Raw genomic sequence first — 19762 nt, 5'->3', positions numbered from 1 at the left:
CAAACTTATTTTGAAAACAAACACTTGAAATTACATCAACGTGATAGAAACTACAGTAAATGACAGAAACTATCTTTGGAAAAAAGTGAAGTGTAATTTAATTGTTTAGTTGGTCTCACTTCCCGTTGAATAACATGGGGAGGCGGGGTCACCGGGGGGCGATCGAGACGTTTTGGCTTCACTTTTGAGGGCTTGTGCAGCACACTTGATTTTTACATATAGGCCTTTATAAAATATGCATATATTAATTTTCATTAAGATAAATAGGAATAGCCTATGCATTTATAAATATACATAAATTGTTTAAATTCACAGTAAATTGCAGAAGTCGAAAGTGCCAAAAATAAAAGAAGGGGGGGACTTACAGATTACACTATTTCAACCTATGGACATTCACGACCTATGAAACCCTCCACAGCTTCACTGCTGTTATGTAATCGCTTAGACACGCAGTTCCGCTCACGGACTAAGTGATTTATTCTGCACACAGTTGCATAAGTGTGCAGCAGTGCAGCTGTGTTCTGTGCAATCTCAGATGCAACTCAACATGAGCATGCTATCGTTTTTCTGGAGGAACGGAATAGAGACACCAGAGCCACTGAAAGCAGAAGTGTCAGGTAATGTTTGAAATGCACGATGATGTTGGTTGCTCTTTTCATATGTAAGGGGCGTTTTTGTATGTAAACTCCGGACACCAAAACTAGATCTGTTTCTCTTCAATGCCAAAAGAAAAAAAAGCGGGTTTTGATTTGGACATGAGTCTAAGGGATACCTGTGTGTGCTACTTTGACTTGGGCAAGGACTTCTGCTTCACTTGAGAAACAGGGGCAGGTTGCAGCTGTGCGTAAGTTCAAACTTAGCCCAGTTGTTGCGTAAATGGGCAAGTCACAATTTACGCACTACTAAATGTTTGAGCGTCGCACCATTAAACCTACATAGGACGTAACCCTACGTATAAACTAAAAAATATATACGAGTTTTACGAGACAGATATCATCCTTTGTATATTTCGCCTTTTTTGTCGGTTTGTGAAAGTGGAGTTGAGTTTGCTTTCAAGGGCTGTTTTGTTCACTTTATATCCCTCAATTAAAATGTGAATTTCTTCGTGACTGAAAAATAATATGTTAATATAACTTTTTGGATCGTACGTCTTTGTTATGAAAGTTCACGCAAGGCAGCAGATTGAAATGATGCGCGCGGTTCCGTTTACAAATTTGAAGGCTGCTGATTGGATTACAGAACAATTACGTCATTCTGTGCGACTACGCTTCATTTTACGGAGAGCTTACGACCTGCTAGTTAAATTCTGCTTTAAGAACAGGTGGTGCAACCGAAGTAAGCTCTGACTTACCCTGGTAAGAGTTCCTCTTGGCAAAGAGGTAATTAAGGGACTGTGGAAAAAGTGAAATGTTTTATTTTATTGTTTTCTTTTTTAAATAGCTTTACTGCTGAAGGATATAGAGACATGAAACCAGTGTAATTCAGTGTAATTCAGGAGGACAGTGGGCAACTTTTACAACCTTTCATAAAGTACCTTAAGTACTTAATGTTGTTCAGGTTAATTTAATAACTGTGGCACATCCAAGATGGCGGTGTGGTAGCGGCCACTCCGGATCCAAAATGGTGCTATTTTTGCTATTTTTGTCACTTAGCCCGACTTTTTCGGCACATCGGAGCAACGGGTGTTCGTGTCTACCATCGCCAGACACTGTTAAAATATAAGATTCATGCAACAACTAAGCTGCATGATGATCTGCAGGAGTTGCTACGCAAACTTGGCTTGCTGCGGAGACCAGGCCTCCAGTCCTCGGCGTCGCCTGATGCTGGTGCCCGGGGGAGGTCAAGAGGGCGGGGGTCCATGCTAGGCTAAAAACAAACCCTAGCCGGCCGGCTCTCCCGTCTATCCTGCTCTCAAATGTTTGCTCCCTGGACAATAAACTGGACTACATCCGACTCCAGCAGACTATGCAGCATGAGCTTAGAGACTGCTGCGTCTTTGTTTTCACGGAGACGTGGCCCAGCGACAGAGTTCCGGACGCCACCATTAATCTAGACGGGCTTGCCTAGTTTCGTGCCGACTGAAATGCAGCTCTGTGCAGTAAGACTCACGGTGGTGGCTTGTGTGTTTACATCAACAAGGAATGGTGCAATAACTCTATGCTAGTCTCTAGTTACTGCTCATCGTTGGTGGAGCTTGTGACTGTTAGATGCAGACCTTTTTATTTACCACAGGAATTCACCACTGTTATTATAACCAGAGTTTACATTCCCCTGGTGCTAACGCTAAGGAAGCGCTCTGTGAACTGTGTGGGGCTATGAGCAAACTGCAAAACGCTCACCCTGACAGACTGTTTATTGTCGCCGGAGATTTCAACCATGCGAATCTCAAAACAGTGCTCCCTAAATTCCATCAGTATGTGGACTTTGCAACGAGAGGGGCGAACACGCTTGATCTTGTTTACAAAAACATCCCAGGTGCGTACCAGGCGGAGCCCCACCCCCACCTCAGCTACTCAGACCACATCTCTGTTATGCTAATTCCAGCATACAGACCGCTTGTCAGACGCACAAAACCGCTCCAGAAGCAGGTGAAAACCTGGCCAGCAGGAGCCATCTCTGCTCTTCAGGACTGTTTTGAGTGTACTGACTGGCACATATGGCGACTCTACCAACCTGGAGGAATACACAGCATCCTTCTACAAGACCATCACCACACACTCCAACCAGAAGCCTTGGCTGACTGCGGAGGTGCGTGTGCTGCTGAGGACCCAAGAATCCGCCTTCAGAGCAGGCGACAAGGCTGCCCTAAGAACAGTGAGGGCCAAACTGTCCCGGGCCATCAGAGAGGCAAAGCGTGCACACGCCCAGAGTCCACAGTCACTTCCAGGACAGCTGCGACATGTGGTGCATGTGGCAGGGCATCCAAGCCATCACCAACTACAGGACAACATCAGTTGCCTGTGACAAAGATGCCTCCCTTCCCGATGCGCTGAACGACTTCTACGCTAGGTTTGAAGCACAGAACGACTTGGTGGTGAGGAAGACCACCCCTCCTCCCAACGACCAGGTGCTCTGCCTTACCCAAGGAAGGGAGCTGGACCTGACAACATTCCTGGCAGAGTGCTCAGAGGATGTGCAGACCAGCTGGCAGATGTTCTTACCAACATCTTCAACATCTGTCTGAGCAGCACCGTCATTCCAACGTGCTTCAAGGCCACCACCATCGTCACCATGCCAAAGAAGTATTCAGTGTCCTGCTTCAACGACTACCGTCCCGACACACTCACACCCATCATCATGAAGTGCTTCGAGAGGCTCGTCATAAGGCACATTTAGACCCAGCTGCCCCCCTCACTAGACCCACTTCAGTTTGCATATCGTCCAAACCGTTCAACAGACGACGTCATCGCCACACCCTCCATCTGGCCCTCACCCACCTAGATTAAAAGGACTCATATGTTTGAATGCTGTTCATGATTGGAAAGCTGAACCTGCTGGGCCTGGACACCTCCCTCTGCAATTGGATCCTGGACTTCCTGACTGGGAGAACTCAGTCAGTCTGGATCGGGAACAGCATCTCCACCACACTGAGCACTGGGGCCCCATAGGGCTGTTTGCTCAGTCCACTGCTGTTCACTCTGCTGACTCACGACTGTGCTGCAATGCGACCGTGGTGGGTCTCATCAGCAAGAACGACGAGTCTGTATACAGAGAGGAGGTGCAGTGGTTAACGGACTGGTGTAGAGACAACAACCTGTCTCTGAATGTGGACAAAACAAAAGAGATGGTTGTTGACTTTAGGAGAGCACAGAGTGACCGCTCTCCACTGAACATCGATGGCTCCTGTGTGGAGATTGTCAAGAGTACCAAATTCCTTGGTGTTCACCTGGCGGAGAAACTCACCTGGTCCCTCAACACCAGCTCTATTGCCAAAATAGCCCAGCAGCGTCTCTACTTTCTTCGAAGGCTGAGGAAAGCACATCTCCCACCCCCCCATCCTCACTACATTCTATATAAGGACTATTGAGAGCATCCCAAGCAGCTGCATCACTGCCTGGTTTGGGACTTGCACCGTTTCGGACCGCAAAGCCCTGGAGAGGATAGTGAGGACAGCTGAGAAGATCATCATGGTCTCTCTTCCCTCCATCAATGACATTTACAACAAAAACACACCCCTCACACAAACTCTTCACCCTCCTGCCGTCTGGCAAGAGGTACCGAAGCATTAGGGCCCTCACGGCCAGACTGTGTAACGGCTTCTTCCCCCAAGCCATCAGACTCCTCAATACTCAGAAACTGGACTGACAAACACACACGTGTCCTGAGTTGCACTTTAATTATTGTCATTTTATACCTGGCTGCTACCTCAATAACTGAACATTATCTCATAGTATGTTATGTTTACATTTGGCGTTTTTAGAAACTGTCATCTTTTTGCACTACTGTGTACTACTGTGTACTGGTCGTCGCTGCACTGTCTCTCACTGTGCCTATTTTCCTGTTCATTTTTAGTAATTTATTGTACTGTCCCATACTTTTTGTACACGTTTGCACATGCACTTTATATAGGTATTTTATTTAGTCTGTGTAGTCTCATGTGGTTCTGTGTTTGTCCTATGTTATTTTATGTAGCACCATGGTCCTGGAGGAACTTTGTCTCATTTCACTGTGTACTGTACTAACTGTATATGGTTGAATGACAATAAAAACCACTTGACTTGACATCCGGTCAGAATGCAATGAAGATGCTGGTCTGAGTGGGTTCGAACCAGCGGCTGTAGCATCACTGGCACCGCACAGAAACGTTTTATGGAAACAATGTGATGGTGCAATTTTAAAGTAAACTAATTATGGAATGCACACCAGTAATGCCAATTGCACTCAAGTATACTGTAAACAGTTGATAATAATGGTGTAAACATAATATGGAATATTATTAAAGATAAGCCACCCATCCTGTAAAATACATGATCGTCCCGTATTTAAAGAAAAAATGACTTTTCAGACGGCCCCTTACCACACCATCCACAGTATTACACCTGGAACACTTAAATATGGGACAAATTGCGACTCGATATGGGATGTGATTTGTCCCATATTTAAGCGTTCCAGATTGCTAATATAACATGACATAAGTTGGAAAATGTGCTTACTGTTGGTAAGGGACAGACTGAAAAGTCCACACATTGTGCTAAAACGTGCTAATACTGTGGATTGTGTGGTAAGGGACTGTCTGAAAAGTCCACAAATGGTGCTAAAACGGTGTATTATTTTTTTGTATATGAATGTTCAATAAGATCAAACAATGTATGAATAAAATCACAAAGACAAGTGCATGTGAAGGAAAAAATATACATATAAAATGTACACATAAATAAGATAAAGAAGACAAATAATTGAAAAAATAAATATATTTTTAACATATAAAAGATGTTTTTTATTTTATTTTGTAAGTCATGGGTCAGGTAAGTTGTCAATTTAGCATATAAGAAAGGATACAAAATTTTTATTAATAACGCATAATAACTCTTTCGCCAAGTTGATCCAGCATACCTAATAGTGCGCTGATCTTCAGTGCAGACTTCTTAAACCCACTGGTGTCATGGCTGCGGATATTGGGATCATCCATCAGGTCAGTAATAAGCTGCAATGCAACTGGAGGGGTTGCCCATAGTGCTCTACAAGGGAGGCCATGGTGTCTGAATAGAGGCTATTTGAATTTGTGTAAGAGTTTGCAATCAGAATGGCATCTTCAAACTTTATGTGTTCTAAGAAAATCTTATATTTGAATCTCTCAGTGGCTTTCTTAGGTAGAATATTGTCAAGTGAGAACTTTAATCATGCAAACTTTCTTGGGTCCTCCTTTGCGAAGTCAGGGATAGTGCGCTTAGGACCTCGATATATTTTCTCTTGCTGAGAGGGGTAAGAGAAATGTACAGTGTCTTTATGTTGCTGCGTATTGGTATGGGGTGCAGTTGGAGGGTACCTGAGCAGTCCTTGGTTATGGGCCCCCTGCTGATGAGATGCCACCACAGAGTAATCATCTGGTTCAAAGTACTCTGGGATTGATGGGCATGATTGCAATGTCCTCCATAGTCTATGTAGGCAAGCAGTTATTTCCTCAACCAAATCTGAGACTGCAGGCATTGGAGGTGGAGGCGACATATTGTCAGCTACTAAAGGAAGCTGCACATCATCGACAATAGGTGGAGTTGGCAGTGGCCAGTCCTCATCCTCAGCTGGTAAGGGTGCTTGCATTGCAGATTGTGGCAGATTCATTTGGGATGGCAGTCACGGCTGAACTGGAGGATCTGCCATGTGGCGCTGGTCTTTGGCGGCGTGGAACTACAGCATTAGCACTAATTTGCTGCTGCATGTCTAACCCTGCAGACTGGAGTTTCTGGTTTTCCCTCTTAAGATGCTGAATGGTCTCAAATCTCTGATACATCCCCAATTGCACTATGGTGAGATACAGGTGTGCTCTCATATCTGGGTTCAACATGGATTGAATGGCTTAAAGTTCTCTGCCTAGCACCATCTACGTTGTCTTACGATGGCTGATGTGTGTGTGTGTGGGGGGGAGGTTATCTCGGCTTGCCTCTCAATGCGGGGCTCCTGTATCTCTGAGGGATGAGTAGTAATGTGAACAGCTCGGGAAGGTTGATCGTGTTGTGGGAGAGAGACCTCAAAATCTTCCATCCAGACTGGTGGCTGTTCTCACCACCAGTCAATTGGTTCATTGTTTGAGTATCTTGTTAGCAGTCTTGTCTTTTCAAAGGTTAAAGTTTATTTGTTTTGTTATCTTGTTTACCGTTCTTTCTCGTCATTGTCATATGTTTCCCCATATTCATGTATTTAAGCCCTCATGTTTGCACTTGTCGGATGTCAGTTATTGTTTCGGGAACACTGTTTTCTCATTTGCTATGTCAAGTTTAGACTCAAGTCAAGTTTATTGTTAAGGTTCAAAGTTCATGTTTCCTGTATGTTTTCATTTCATGTCTTGGGTTTCCAGTTTATGGATTTATTGCACCATGTAAATGCACTGCACATGGGTTCTGCTTAATTATAGTCTTCGTCTGCCTGTTGCTGCTAGCAACGTTACAGAATACCTGACCCTGCAAAATGAACCCAGCAGATCAGCTACTATGTCTACACCAAGGATAACTTTCCATTGAAGACTATGTGGAGGAATTCTGCACTCTGGCCTACAAGGTTGGTTTTAATGAGATCGCCCTCATATACTTCTTCCGTGCAGGCTTGAATGAGCCAGTGTTCTCCTTGATGCCTGGCGGTCTGAGTACCTTCAGTCTGGCTCAATACATCTATTTTGCCCTGCGGATGAGTGGTTCATTTTTCACTGTAGGAGAGTCTGATGAGGAACTATGCAGCCAGAGTCCCTCGTCATGGCCACGGAGCCAGGGTCCCCTGTAATGGCCGTGGAGCCAGGGTTGCCAAGCTTGCACCACCATCTGCCCCAGATGCCGAGTCTGCTCCATGCCATGTCACAGCCACGCCTCGGCCTGGTCCATGTCACAGCCACGCCTCGGCCTGCTCAATGCCATGTCACGGCCACGCCTCGGCCTGGTCGATGCCATGTCACGGCCACGCCTCGGCCCGCTCCATGCCGTGTGTTGTAACTTGCAACATTATAACATTAGGATGAGAAATTGGGGGCCGGGTAATTAGGTGAAAAACGGAGCGGAGCCACAACGAGCTGAGTGATGTCAGAGACAGAGTGGAGTTAAGGCACACGATAGCAAATAACCAACGCTAACGTTAGCAGCCGTGACAATGAATGAGCACTCGTTATTATAGTTCAAAAGGACAAACAGTCGAAGTTATCTAATGTGAGAACAAAAAAATTGCCAAGCTGATTCTAAACAAGTCGTGTTTGTCATCGTCACTATGACAGCAAGCGGATTTTTTAAGCTGAAATAATGAGTGGATTAGCTATGCTGTTTCAATCCGCAAGAGAGGAATCACAGAAAACCTGGATGGATTTGACCAACTTTCTTGGCAAGGAGGATGGATTATATGCATCACGGCCAGGTACAGGGGAGAAGGCTACTCATTTTACATTAGGTACGTGTGGAGCGGAGCGGGGCGGGGCTGGGCACGTTGCACGCCCGGTCCCCAATCGGCCTGATGGGGCGCGCGAGGGATAAAGGTGGCCGGTGACGACTGTTCGAGAGAGAGAGAATTACGGGCATGTCCGTCATGTGTGTGTTTATGGTTATGCTTTTGTTTTGAGATTAATTTAATTATTATTTATATTGATTGCGTTATATTGAGGGGCGTTCTGTCCGCTGGGGGTCGGAGCGGCTGTCGTCCGCCGGAGAGTGTGGCGGAGTGTTCGAGGAACACACGACGGTACATCAGAGAACAGGTGAGTGAGCTTCTTCTCTCTCTCCTCTCTCTCTCTCTGTCGCACCATGTTGGCCTTTTCCCTCGCCTATATTTTGTTGTTGTTGTTTTTCCCCTCCTGTCTCCTCCCAGGTCGAGGAAGGCGGGGATGACCTGACAGGGTGCAAAGCACTCCCCTCCCCAGGGAAAGGGGGTGTGTGTATGTCATGCCGGTGGCACCCGGGCCTGAGGTAACGCCGGGAGGAGTGTGGAGAAGAGGGGGGCCGGGCCGGGCTACAATGTCGTACGCCCGGTCCCCAATCGGCCTGATGGGGCGTGCGAGGGATAAAGGCGGCCGGTGACGGCGGTTAGAGAGAGAGAGAATTACGGGCATGTCCGTCATGTGTGTGTTTATGTTTGTGCTTTTGTTTTGAGTTTAATTAAATTATTATTTATATTGACAAGCTGGTTCTCGCCTCCTCCTTGCCCATCCTGACGCCCTTACAGTAAGACACAAAGTTTTGTTTTCACAACTTGTAAATTCACTTGTTAATAGCAATCAGCTTTGAAATCGGTGTCGATAGGGTCTGTGTCTCCCGGCTGGGTCTGGGTCCCAGCTTTCAAATAATAGATTGTTCCGGTCGGGGTCCGGCATTTCTCTGTTCTGCAGGGGTGCTTGTCCAAGCTTTCAATTAATAGATGGGTTCGGGTCCGGGTAGTACATTTCTGGGTCTTTTTGGGTTCGGCTTGAATTTTTGGACCCGTGAAGACATCTACTCCACACTCGACACTTCACTTCTACAACTGATGCAGCTTAACACCTTTTAAACCTTCTCTATTATTGTGAACTACCCACAAGAGAGTGCTAACGGTCTGTGATTTGTTGGCTGTTTGAGTCCTCAGATTGAAAGGCTATTAATACTTTCAAACATATTACCATGGAGTGTTGCATAAATAACAACCCTTCATAACATTTCATTTTACCACTACTGTTTGAATGGGGAACTGTATGTCCAAAATTAACTTTCTGTTTGTAATTGCTTGTTGAAGGAGATGAAAAAGAAATGAAAGCAGTGTCATTCTCAATACAGGACAGCGGGCAACTTTCGCAAATTTTCATTGCACTCCTACTGTATAAATAGGCAACTGCATGTCCAATATTAACCTTGTTTAAACAACCATGTACATTTCTGAAGATTTGTAAAAGCTCTACAGCTTTAACTCACCACAGCGCATATGACAGGCCAACTTTTTGTTTGTTTATTTTCTTAACCTAAAAAGGGCAAGAACATTACGATTCAGAAATTTTTTTAAATACATGAGGTCTCAAATTTCTGGTTTTCTTCTGGATATACTTTTTTTTGTTTTTTTTTACAACTTTACATCTTATTTTTGGATAATTTTTAATCTACACCTTGGTAAACACCGCAGGTTTCATGAAGGCACGAGCTGCCGCATTTAAGAATAAGCGCTCAAACAGCTCACTACCACACCATTTCATGTTTCAAGTCATTTAATTTTCAATGTCTTCCCTCATGTGACTTTTTACTGTATCTGCATTGCGCATGGAAGTGATTGGTCAATGGTGGTCACCCTTGGTCAGCAGCTGAAATTTCCTTCAGAGGTCTCCATTACCTTCTTGGGGCTGGATGTAGTGTTATGTTTGGCATGAGATAAAAAAAAAGTCATAATGATTTAGCTTACTGTCCCATAGAAAGAGGGACTGGAGGCAGCCTATGAGAGAAAGAATATAAAATATGCTGATCTGGCCACCGAGTGCAGGGAAAATCGATTGAGGGCTGCCACTTATCCTGTGGAGGTCGGTTGTCAAGGATTTGTGGGATCAATGCTGCATCTATTGAACCATTACCTGTGCATCTGATGTGGATTTACTGATATCCAAACTGTTTATTCCATTGACGTCTGTTTATTAAATTGCTCTGCTATGATTGTGAAACTGAAATGTTCTTTTTTTCTCAGGCTCCATCCCATCGTGGCTTCAGGGGACACTTTTGCGCAATGGCCCTGGTCTGTTCTCAGTTGGAGAAACTTCATACAAGCACTGGTTTGATGGAATGGCACTCATCCACAGTTTCACCTTTAAAGACGGTAAGATATGTGGACAAACATTTTTGAATTATATTTATGGAGAGCAAAGTATTATAATGACCTTCATTCTGCAGAATGACATTTTAATCTTTACTATAAATCTATATAAAAACAAATAGTGCTTGTAGACTATTAGACGCATCACATGTTGATCCGAAGTAGAATGAGACTTTAATAATATACATATTTTACAGGTGAAGTGTTTTACAGGAGTAAATTCTTGAAGAGTGAAACATACAAAAAGAACACGGCTGCCAACAGGATTGTTGTTTCTGAATTTGGAACCATGATCTACCCAGATCCCTGCAAGAATATTTTCTCAAAGTAAAAAGATCATTCTTCATGGACTTCTTAATTTTGTAAGAATTTACCTCAAAATAGCCTAATAAATGATTGCTTCACATTGCTTTTCAGAGCCTTCAGTTATCTGCAGAACGCCATCCCAGATTTCACAGATAATAATCTCATTAACATCATAAGATATGGTGAAGATTATTATACATCATCAGAGGTGAACTACATCAATCAACTTGACCCAATGACTCTTGACACATTAGGAAGAGTGAGTCCAAATACGTGCATTTATTTATTTGTTTTGTTCAATACATCTCAAAATTGTTCATCATATACTTAACTATATATAAACTATACATAAACTGTTGTCCTTTATTATTTCAGACTAACTACAGAAACCATATCGCCTTGAACTTGGCAACCGCACATCCTCACTACGATGATGAAGGGAACACGTACAACATGGGCACTGCCCTAATGAGCTTCGGCAGACCGAAATATGTTATTTTCAAGGTGCCTGCCAAAGCCTCAGGTAGCAAGACCAGTGAGTGCCATTACTTTATTAAAGGTGTAGTTCACCCAAAAATGAAAATTCTGTCATTAACTCACCCATTAACTCATGTCTTTCCAAACCCTTATGATTATTTTTCTTCTGGTGGAACACAAAAGAGAAACCGGGTCAGACAGTGCTAAGCGCAGATGCCAAAATTATAAGTCAATAACGACTTACATTTCAGTCTGTTTCTGTTTTTGCTTTTTGGTGTTTTTTGTCATTGTATGGCAAGAGTTGCATAATGATTCTTCAAAAATCTATATTTTTGTGATCCACAGAAGAAAAAGTCATATGCGTTTGGAATGACATGAAGGTAAGTAAATTATAATAGAATTAAAATGTTTTGGTGAACTATCCTTTTAAATTATAAAGCCTTTTTTTTTGTAACACTTTACAATAAGGTTCCAGTTGTTAACATTAGTTAATGCACTATGAACAAACAGTGAACAATTTTTCCACCATCGGGTCAACCAGTTCTCATCGCGAAACGTCTAAGTTACGTATGTAAACTCGGATTTCCTGAGATGAAGGGAACGAGACATTACATCACTAAGCTGACATCGTGGGGAACAGAGTCCCATCATGCAACATAACCCTCCCAGAGAGGAATCATGACGCCGCAGTCCTGCGGGACGGCGACCGACATGACTATGCCACAACGAATGACCCTTATATTGAGCCAGGAGGGTAACACTCAGAATGGATATATAAACTATAGACATATAGCATGAATGAACCCCTTCACAAACCCACTCAGGAAGGAAGTTAACACATGAATTGTCGACTGACAGTGCTTGCAAATCGCTTTTTTCTCCGCTGAGGCAAATAGATCTATCCCTGCTTTGCTGAATATTCCCCAAATCCTCAGGACAGTCTGAGGATGAAGTCAATAGGTCCAAACCATAATTCAGACGGCCTTGGACATATGTCACCCACAGGGTGAGGAGATGAAGCTCGCTCCACAGGAGGAGGCAACGCGTCAGTCTCAGAATAGGCAGGGAACAAATTATGCCTTGGCGGTTTATGTACACCATTATGTACAACTGTTGTGTTGACTGAGCGAATCAGAACAAGATTGTGGCAGGGTGGAGGGCGGGGCCGGGTCGTGATCATACACACCCGGTCCCTTATCAGGCTAATTAAGCCTTGGAGAGGGATAAAGGCCGATGGCAGACGGTGGTGCGACGAGAGAGAGATCGTTTACAGATATGTCCGTCATGTGTGTTTTTGTGTCTTTTAAGTTTATCATGAAAATATTATTTATACCGTCAAGCTGGTTCTCGCCTCCTCCTTGCCATTGAATACATTACAAAGATCATTTGCCATTTTGGACTGAAAAGCCTTCAAGGCAAGGAACACAGCCGACACCTGTCCAGTGGCCGAAAGCTGGGCATCGTCACACACCGTCCCCCAACCTGCGTTGGAAGCGTCCGTGGTCACCGCTTTCCACCTGAAAATCTGCCTTAACATGACACTTTGCTGGTAGAAGGCAGGAGCTATCCAAGGTGCTAGAGCAGCTAGACATTGGCGAGATATAGTGATGCTCATGCGCCCTTCACGCTAGGCATGTCATGCCGCTTGAGCCAGCACTGAAGAGGTCTCATGTTTAAAAGACCTAATGGAATGATGGCGGATGCCGTCGCCATAAGCCCCAATGCTTTTTGAAATGGCTTCAGGTGGAAGTGTTCTCACCATTTTGAACTGAGACTGAGCTTGTGCGCTTGCTCATGGAGTCGAGACGGACTCTCAAAAAGGAGATTTGTTGGCTGGGGGAGAGCATGCTCTTAGTGATGCAAAGCCAAGTGAACTGAGTCGCAAGGGAACCGCACCGTTCCATGCCGATCTGGAGCAGTTGGCATGGTTCTATTGTTTTCCACTGGGGTACGGTGAAATCAGGAGAATGTACGTAACAGTTCCATCTGTTGAGTCGGTGTGAAAGGTAAACATTTGAGACCACTGTAAAGTTAGATTTACGTTTGACATTTGTTGGATAATCGGGTTCATACACATTAAACTTCAAGACGGCTTGACCTGAAGATATCAAATCAACGGCCAATTACTCAGACTATTATTCCCTCTATTGCACAAAGCTGTTTTTGTTCAAATATAAGTGACCAAATATTCTATTTAAAAACTACCAAAGAAAAACTCCCAAAAATAAACCTTGTGCAATAGAGGGAATAATATTCGGAGTAATTTGCAGTTGGTTTGACATCTTCAGGTGTATGAACCCGAATGTCAAACATAAAACTAACTTTACCTCAGTACATTGGACCGAGTGTGGCGCGCTATGAAAGATGATCGCATATTCCAGTTTTTAGACTGCTTTTTTCCCTGGTTTTACTCTGCTAACAAACAGCAAAGACACGGGTCATGTCACAAAAAGGAAAGTAAAGAGAAAAAGGCAAGAGGTTTACCATAATTTGCTGAGCGCTTGAATTTGCCACCGGACATGAACATGCAGAAAGTTAAATGTTAACCAACTGGCTAAAAAGGATATTTATTGACAAAATGTTCTTTCAAGTATTATGTGAAAATAGTATATGAGAATACAGTATATTGATGTATTTTGAATTTATATGAGCTAGTAACCTACTTCCCTTTTCCACCACATTTTGGCCCGATGGTGGAAAAGTGGCTAAAGAGAAATAAATTCAGTAAAAAAGGTATTTTTCATTGTTAGTTCAAGATACCTAATGTATTAACTAATGTTAATGAATAGAACCTTTTAGTAAAGCGTTACCTTTTAATCAATAGGCTCTGTTCGAGAATGAAAGCCAGCACAAAAATATTGTATAGCGGGTTATAGCGTATGCAATTATCATTGCAGATAAAGGGAAGAAGCCAGCCCTAAGTGAGGTGGAGCAAATTTGCTCCATTCCTTTCCGATCCACTCTCTACCCTAGCTACTTCCACAGCTTTGGCATGACAGAAAACTACATCATCTTTGTGGAGCAGGCCTTCAAGCTGGATATTCTCAAACTGGCCACAGCTTACTTCAGAGATGTCAACTGGGGCAGCTGCCTGAAATTCGACAAAGATGATGTTGTGAGTAAAACTGTTTTGTTTTTGCGCATCACCACTTCAAATTCATTCGTTCATCTATGTGTTATAACAAAAATGGCTCCAACATACTGATATATATATATATATATTCATACACATACACTGTGTGTATATTTATATATTATTTTTATTTATTTTTTTAATTCCCGAAGGGAGCCCATTGCTCAATAATGTACATTTGTTAGGACTACAAAGTGAACTGTTAACAACTGTTGTCTTTGATTATCCCATAGAATGTTATCCATCTGATCAATAGGAAAACTGGGAAAACTGTGAGCACAAAGTACTATACAGATGCTTTTGTGGTCTTCCATCACGTTAATGCCTATGAGGAGGATGGCCATGTTGTCTTTGACTTGATTACATACAAGGACAGCAATCTGTACGACATGTTCTATTTAAAAAACATGAAGCAAGATGTTGACAAGTTCATAGAGACCAACAAGGACTTCTCTCAACCAACGTGCCAGCGGTTTGTCCTTCCTGTCAACATAGAGAAGGTAAAAGAAGGCTTAAAAGAAAGAATAAAAAAAAACATTACAGGAGAGTTAGGGGTGTAAAAATGCATGCATCGACAATGACAATTTAGTAAATACAAGTTAAGCTTTATGGACAGCATCTGTAAAATGTTGTTGATTACCACAGAAAACCATTTTCACTCATTCCTCATTCGGTAACAACAAACCAAAAAAGAATAACAGTCACAGAACATGTACATAAAAATAAACTTACAATGGAAGTCTTTGGGGACACCGCTTCATCACTTAAAATAGAAGTCTTGAGGCAACCGCTTGACCATTTTCAATGGAAGTCTATGGGGCAACAGTTTGATCACTTACAATGGAAGTCTATTGGGCAACAGTTTGATCACTTACAATGGAAGACTATGGGGCAACCGCTTGACCACTTACAATGGAAGTCTATGGGACAGCCGTTTGACCACTTTCAATGGAAGCATATGGTGCAACTGCTTGTTTATTTACAATGGAAGTAAATGGGAAACCCTTAGATTTCCATTGTAGTTCAATTCTGAACAACAACATAATCAAAAACAAATGAAATCAAACTGTATTTTGACCTAAGATGTTAGGATGCATAATTTACTAAAGATTCAAAGTCAAACTGGATTATTTTCAGAGCAAATATTTACACCTCTAATAATAGCATACATCTGATATGTCATAGAAAGACATTTTTTCCCTCTTACACTATCAGGAAACTCCATCGGATACAAACCTTGTCAAGTTGAAGGACACAACAGCCACAGCAGTGTTGAAGCCTGACGGCTCCCTCTACTGTACCCCCGATACCATTTTTCCAGGTGAGATACACATATTCAAAATGTAATCACTTAAATGTGAATATTATGTTCTGAATATAAATGTATTACTGTGGTAAATCTCTAGTTTTAACAAATCAGAGTCTTTTTTTTCTGAGTTATGTTGCTTGGGTGATTACAGGTTTAGAATTACCAGGTATCAACTACAAATACAACGGTAAGAAGTACAGGTACATCTATGGCTCCAGGGTTGAGTGGTCACCATATCCAAACAAGGTAAATATTTCCAGGATTTCTTTACATTTACATGTATTCAATTAGCAGATGCTTCCATCAAAAGTCTTGTTTTTTATTTGGTATGTTTTAATATAAAACATTTTTAAGTGTTACCTGAGAATCGAACACATGTCCTTGTGGTTGCTAGTGCCAGTTGAACTATAGGACCACGTTGACCCTTTGTGCAAATAAGCAATAATTTAGCAAGATTTACTTGTGTACAGATTGCAAAAGTTGACACAGTTACCAGAACACATCAGGAGTGGATAGAAGAGGAGTGTTACCCGTCTGAGCCCGTGTTTATTGCATCTCCGAATGCTGTCGAAGAAGATAACGGTGTGAAAAGTCTTTTTATGGAAATATTGTACATTATCGCAACATACAAATACTGTTGATGCATGGTACTGATTAAAGATCTTTATTATTAGACCCCAGCAGTCTGGACAGTCCCAGTATTGCCAAATCCTAAATCCATTCAGTAGAACAATATCACTAAGCATGGCTACATTATATCTTCTCAAAGTCAAAGAACAGGCATTAATTAATCTACTCTTTCATTTCTTCCTAATTTTCAGGTGTGATCCTGTCTTCTGTGGTTTCATTTAATCCACAGAAGCCACCTTTCCTGGTGGTCCTGGATGCTAAGTCCTTTAAAGAGATTGCTCGAGCTTCCATTGATGCCACAGTTCATATGGACCTACATGGACTTTTCATCCATGAGAAGTCTACCTCAAATGATCCACAGCAAGTTTCATAACTTAAAGTGTTAGTTCATCCAAAAAGGAAAATCCGATCATTGTGTACTCACACTTACGTTCCAAATGCTAATTACTTTCTTTGAGATGTTTGAGATGTTAGGCAGAACTTTAGCCTCAGTCACCATTCCCTTTTATATTTTTTATATAGAGGCTAACATCCTGCCTAATATCTCCTTTTGTGTTTCCCAGAAGAAAGAAAGTTATTTGTGTTTGGAAAACATTATGTAGTGGGTTAAAGGACAGAACTGGTAAGCAGAAGGTTGCTGGTTTGATTCCCACAGCCACCACCATTGTGTCCTTGAGCAAGGCACTTAACTCCAGGTTGCTCCGGGGGGATTGTCCCTGTAATAAGGGCTCTGTAAGTCGCTTTGGATAAAAGCAACTGCCAAATGCTTGAATGTAAATGCATAAATGTAAAAGAAGAAAGTCAATATTGTAAATTAACAATTTATCTTGTAACAAAACAAGAGTTGATTTTATTGTAATCTTTCTCTTTGTTTTTGCAAAGACGTAGACCGATCAGCCACAACATTAAAATCACTTGCATAATACTGTGGAGGTCCCCCTCGTGCCGCCAAAACAGCACCAACCCGTATCTCAGAATAGCATTCTGGGATTATATTCTTCTCACCACAGTTGTACAGAGCGGTTATCTGAGTTACTGTAGAAGTTTGAACCAGTCTGGCCATTCTCTGTTGACCTCTCTCATCAACAAAGTATTTCTCTCCACAGAACTGCTGCTCACTGGATGTTTTTTGGTTTTGGCACTCAAACTCAAACCAGCCCGTCTGGCACCAACAATTATCCTTGTGATCATCTAATCAGCCAATCATGTTGCAGCAGTGCAGTGCATAAAATCATGCAGATATGGGTCAGGAGCTTCAGTTATTGTTAATATCAATCATCAGAATGGGAAAAAATGTGATCTCAGTGATTTGGACCATGGCATGATTGTTGGTGACATATGGGCTGGCACGCATGCCATAGGTTGCCGAGCCCTGCTCTAGAATTTACTCCAAATGGTGCCAAAAACAAGAAATATCCAGTGAGCAGCAGTTCTGTGGATGGAGAGAGGTCAACAGAGAATGGCCAGATTGGTTCAAACTGACAAAGTCTACGGTAACTCAGATAACCACTCTGTATAATTGTGGTGAGAAGAATATCATCTCTGAATGCTATTCTGAAATGCAGGTTTGTGCTGGCGGCACAAGGGGGACCTACAAAATATTAGGCAGGTGGGTTTAATGTTGTGGCTGATCTGTGTGTATTTTGTCTTAATGCTTTAAAAGGGAAAAATCTATATACAATTATTTGTAGATTCTAATTTCATTGTTGGAAATTGTATTATTTTTTCAGACATCCTGTAAAACAGGGCTTTGTTGTAAACGCAATGAACATAGCTACTAAAATGGTGTCTCCTTAATTAAGGCAAGTGGGTCTGAAGTAAATAAAAAAAAAAAACAAAAGCTGAAATGTGTGATTTCTGTGGCATTAGCGTCACCAGACAGAACTGAAGAAAATAAAACATTTAAACAGCTTTTTAAAAAGCACTCCCACCATTTACCACCAACTTAAAGATTAAGTTCAGTTGTCTTGGGAGCACTGCTATCTTATCTTCTAATAAGATGTTTCCTAAGACTTTATCTTGCATTCAAGACTAAATTGAATTATCTTGCTGCACTTGTAGATTAGTTATTTTACTACAATTTCCAAATCGTAAAAGCAGATCTTACCCAGATAGAATAACACTGTGTTTCACAACAAATGATCATTATTCTGAACTGTTGCTGCAACAACAATTTAAATGAAAAATGGAGGCTAGACAACAAAAAAAATAGCATTGTAAATCATTGCTTAAATTCTCTGAAATGATGTTTAAAATGTAATCTATACTGAAGTTTCAACATGATCACACAGGAACATGCACTCCAGATACAAAGAAACAAAGTGCTCTCATGTCGAAGAGACTGTGGGTTTGAGTCCATTCGTTTCTTTTGCTTTTATTTGACCAATCTCTTTTATTGTAATTTGTAGTTTAAGTATGACCTATGTATTAGTTTCTCATCTATACTGGGATAAGCTCCCAGTATAGCTGTAACCATTCTTATTATTCACTACCTACAAATTCATTTTAACTGTCATACTCAAAAGTTGTTGAGTGATCCTGGCAATTTCATTGTATTCTGCTTTCTAGTAACAGTAAAACTACTCTAACCCCTTACTTTAAGGATTTTGTTAATAATGGGTCATAAAGTGTTCAAAATAATTGTCCCAGTGTGTGGAGATATCACCTACTTAAAATTATATTCTGTCATTTTATGATAAAATTTTTAATTTGATGATTTCAGGGTGGCTGTGGCTCAGATTGTAGAGCGGTAGAGTTTGTCCACTATTCGCAGGGTTGGTGGTTAGATTCCCGGCCCACACGACTTTCCGAAGTGTCCTAGGGCAAGACACTGAACCCCAAGTTGCTCCCAATGGCAGGCTAGCGCCTTGCATGGCAGCGCTCTCGTCATTGGTGTGTGAATGGGTGAATGAGACGCAGTGTAAAGAGCTTTGAATACAGCTTAAAAAGGTGCTATATAAGTGCATTTCATCGATAAGTGTTTGAAAAGTGGCAATGAACATACTCCAAAAAAACACTTTGATTTTATTCAAAACACTAAGGTTGTAATTAACAGTCTTTGGTGTTATCTGATTACAAAGTAATTTTTTATTGCCAGAGACTGAAAACTAAAAAAAAAAAATGTATTCCGGCTCATTCATCCCATTTCAGAAGTTCAGTAACTTTTGGAACTCCTTTCCAAAAGTTACCGGTTAGAACCAAAAAAATAAATAAATGACTGTACTCTGTGCTAAGGGGTGGGTGATATACCAGCTGCAGTGTTGCCAAGAGAAACAAGGAACATGTTCTGGAATAACAAACCCAAAATAAGCCACTTGCCTCACCAAAATAAAAGAAAATAAGCCAATTTTCTCTTGTGTGGTGGATTCATCAATATAAAAATCATAACAAGCATACGGTTAATTAACAGTTCAGTCATTTTAATTACAGATCTGTTTAACAGTCAAAACAACAGCATC

At 41.8% G+C, this 19762-nt stretch overlaps 1 protein-coding gene across 2 annotated transcripts; it reads left to right on the top strand.

Moving 5' to 3' along the window:
• The first annotated feature begins 479 nt into the window (after positions 1–479).
• LOC127654677 (beta,beta-carotene 15,15'-dioxygenase-like) lies at positions 480–17816 on the top strand. Of its 2 annotated transcripts, none has more exons than XM_052142071.1 (11): positions 480–617; positions 10324–10452; positions 10647–10776; positions 10867–11014; positions 11131–11278; positions 14130–14347; positions 14599–14865; positions 15581–15686; positions 15826–15920; positions 16145–16256; positions 16496–17816. In XM_052142071.1, exons 1-11 carry the CDS (start codon positions 536–538, stop codon positions 16675–16677), a joined length of 1617 nt encoding a protein of 538 aa, XP_051998031.1. In that variant the 5' UTR covers positions 480–535; the 3' UTR covers positions 16678–17816. The 2 variants fall into 2 exon arrangements, with proteins under 2 accessions (XP_051998031.1, XP_051997948.1); XM_052141988.1 differs by having other exon boundaries at positions 11131–11290.
• The last annotated feature ends 1946 nt before the right edge of the window (positions 17817–19762 follow it).

Source organism: Xyrauchen texanus, chromosome 1, assembly GCF_025860055.1.
Source record: "Xyrauchen texanus isolate HMW12.3.18 chromosome 1, RBS_HiC_50CHRs, whole genome shotgun sequence".
NCBI lineage: Eukaryota > Metazoa > Chordata > Actinopteri > Cypriniformes > Catostomidae > Xyrauchen > Xyrauchen texanus.
This window is presented reverse-complemented; position numbering and strand designations above follow the sequence as displayed.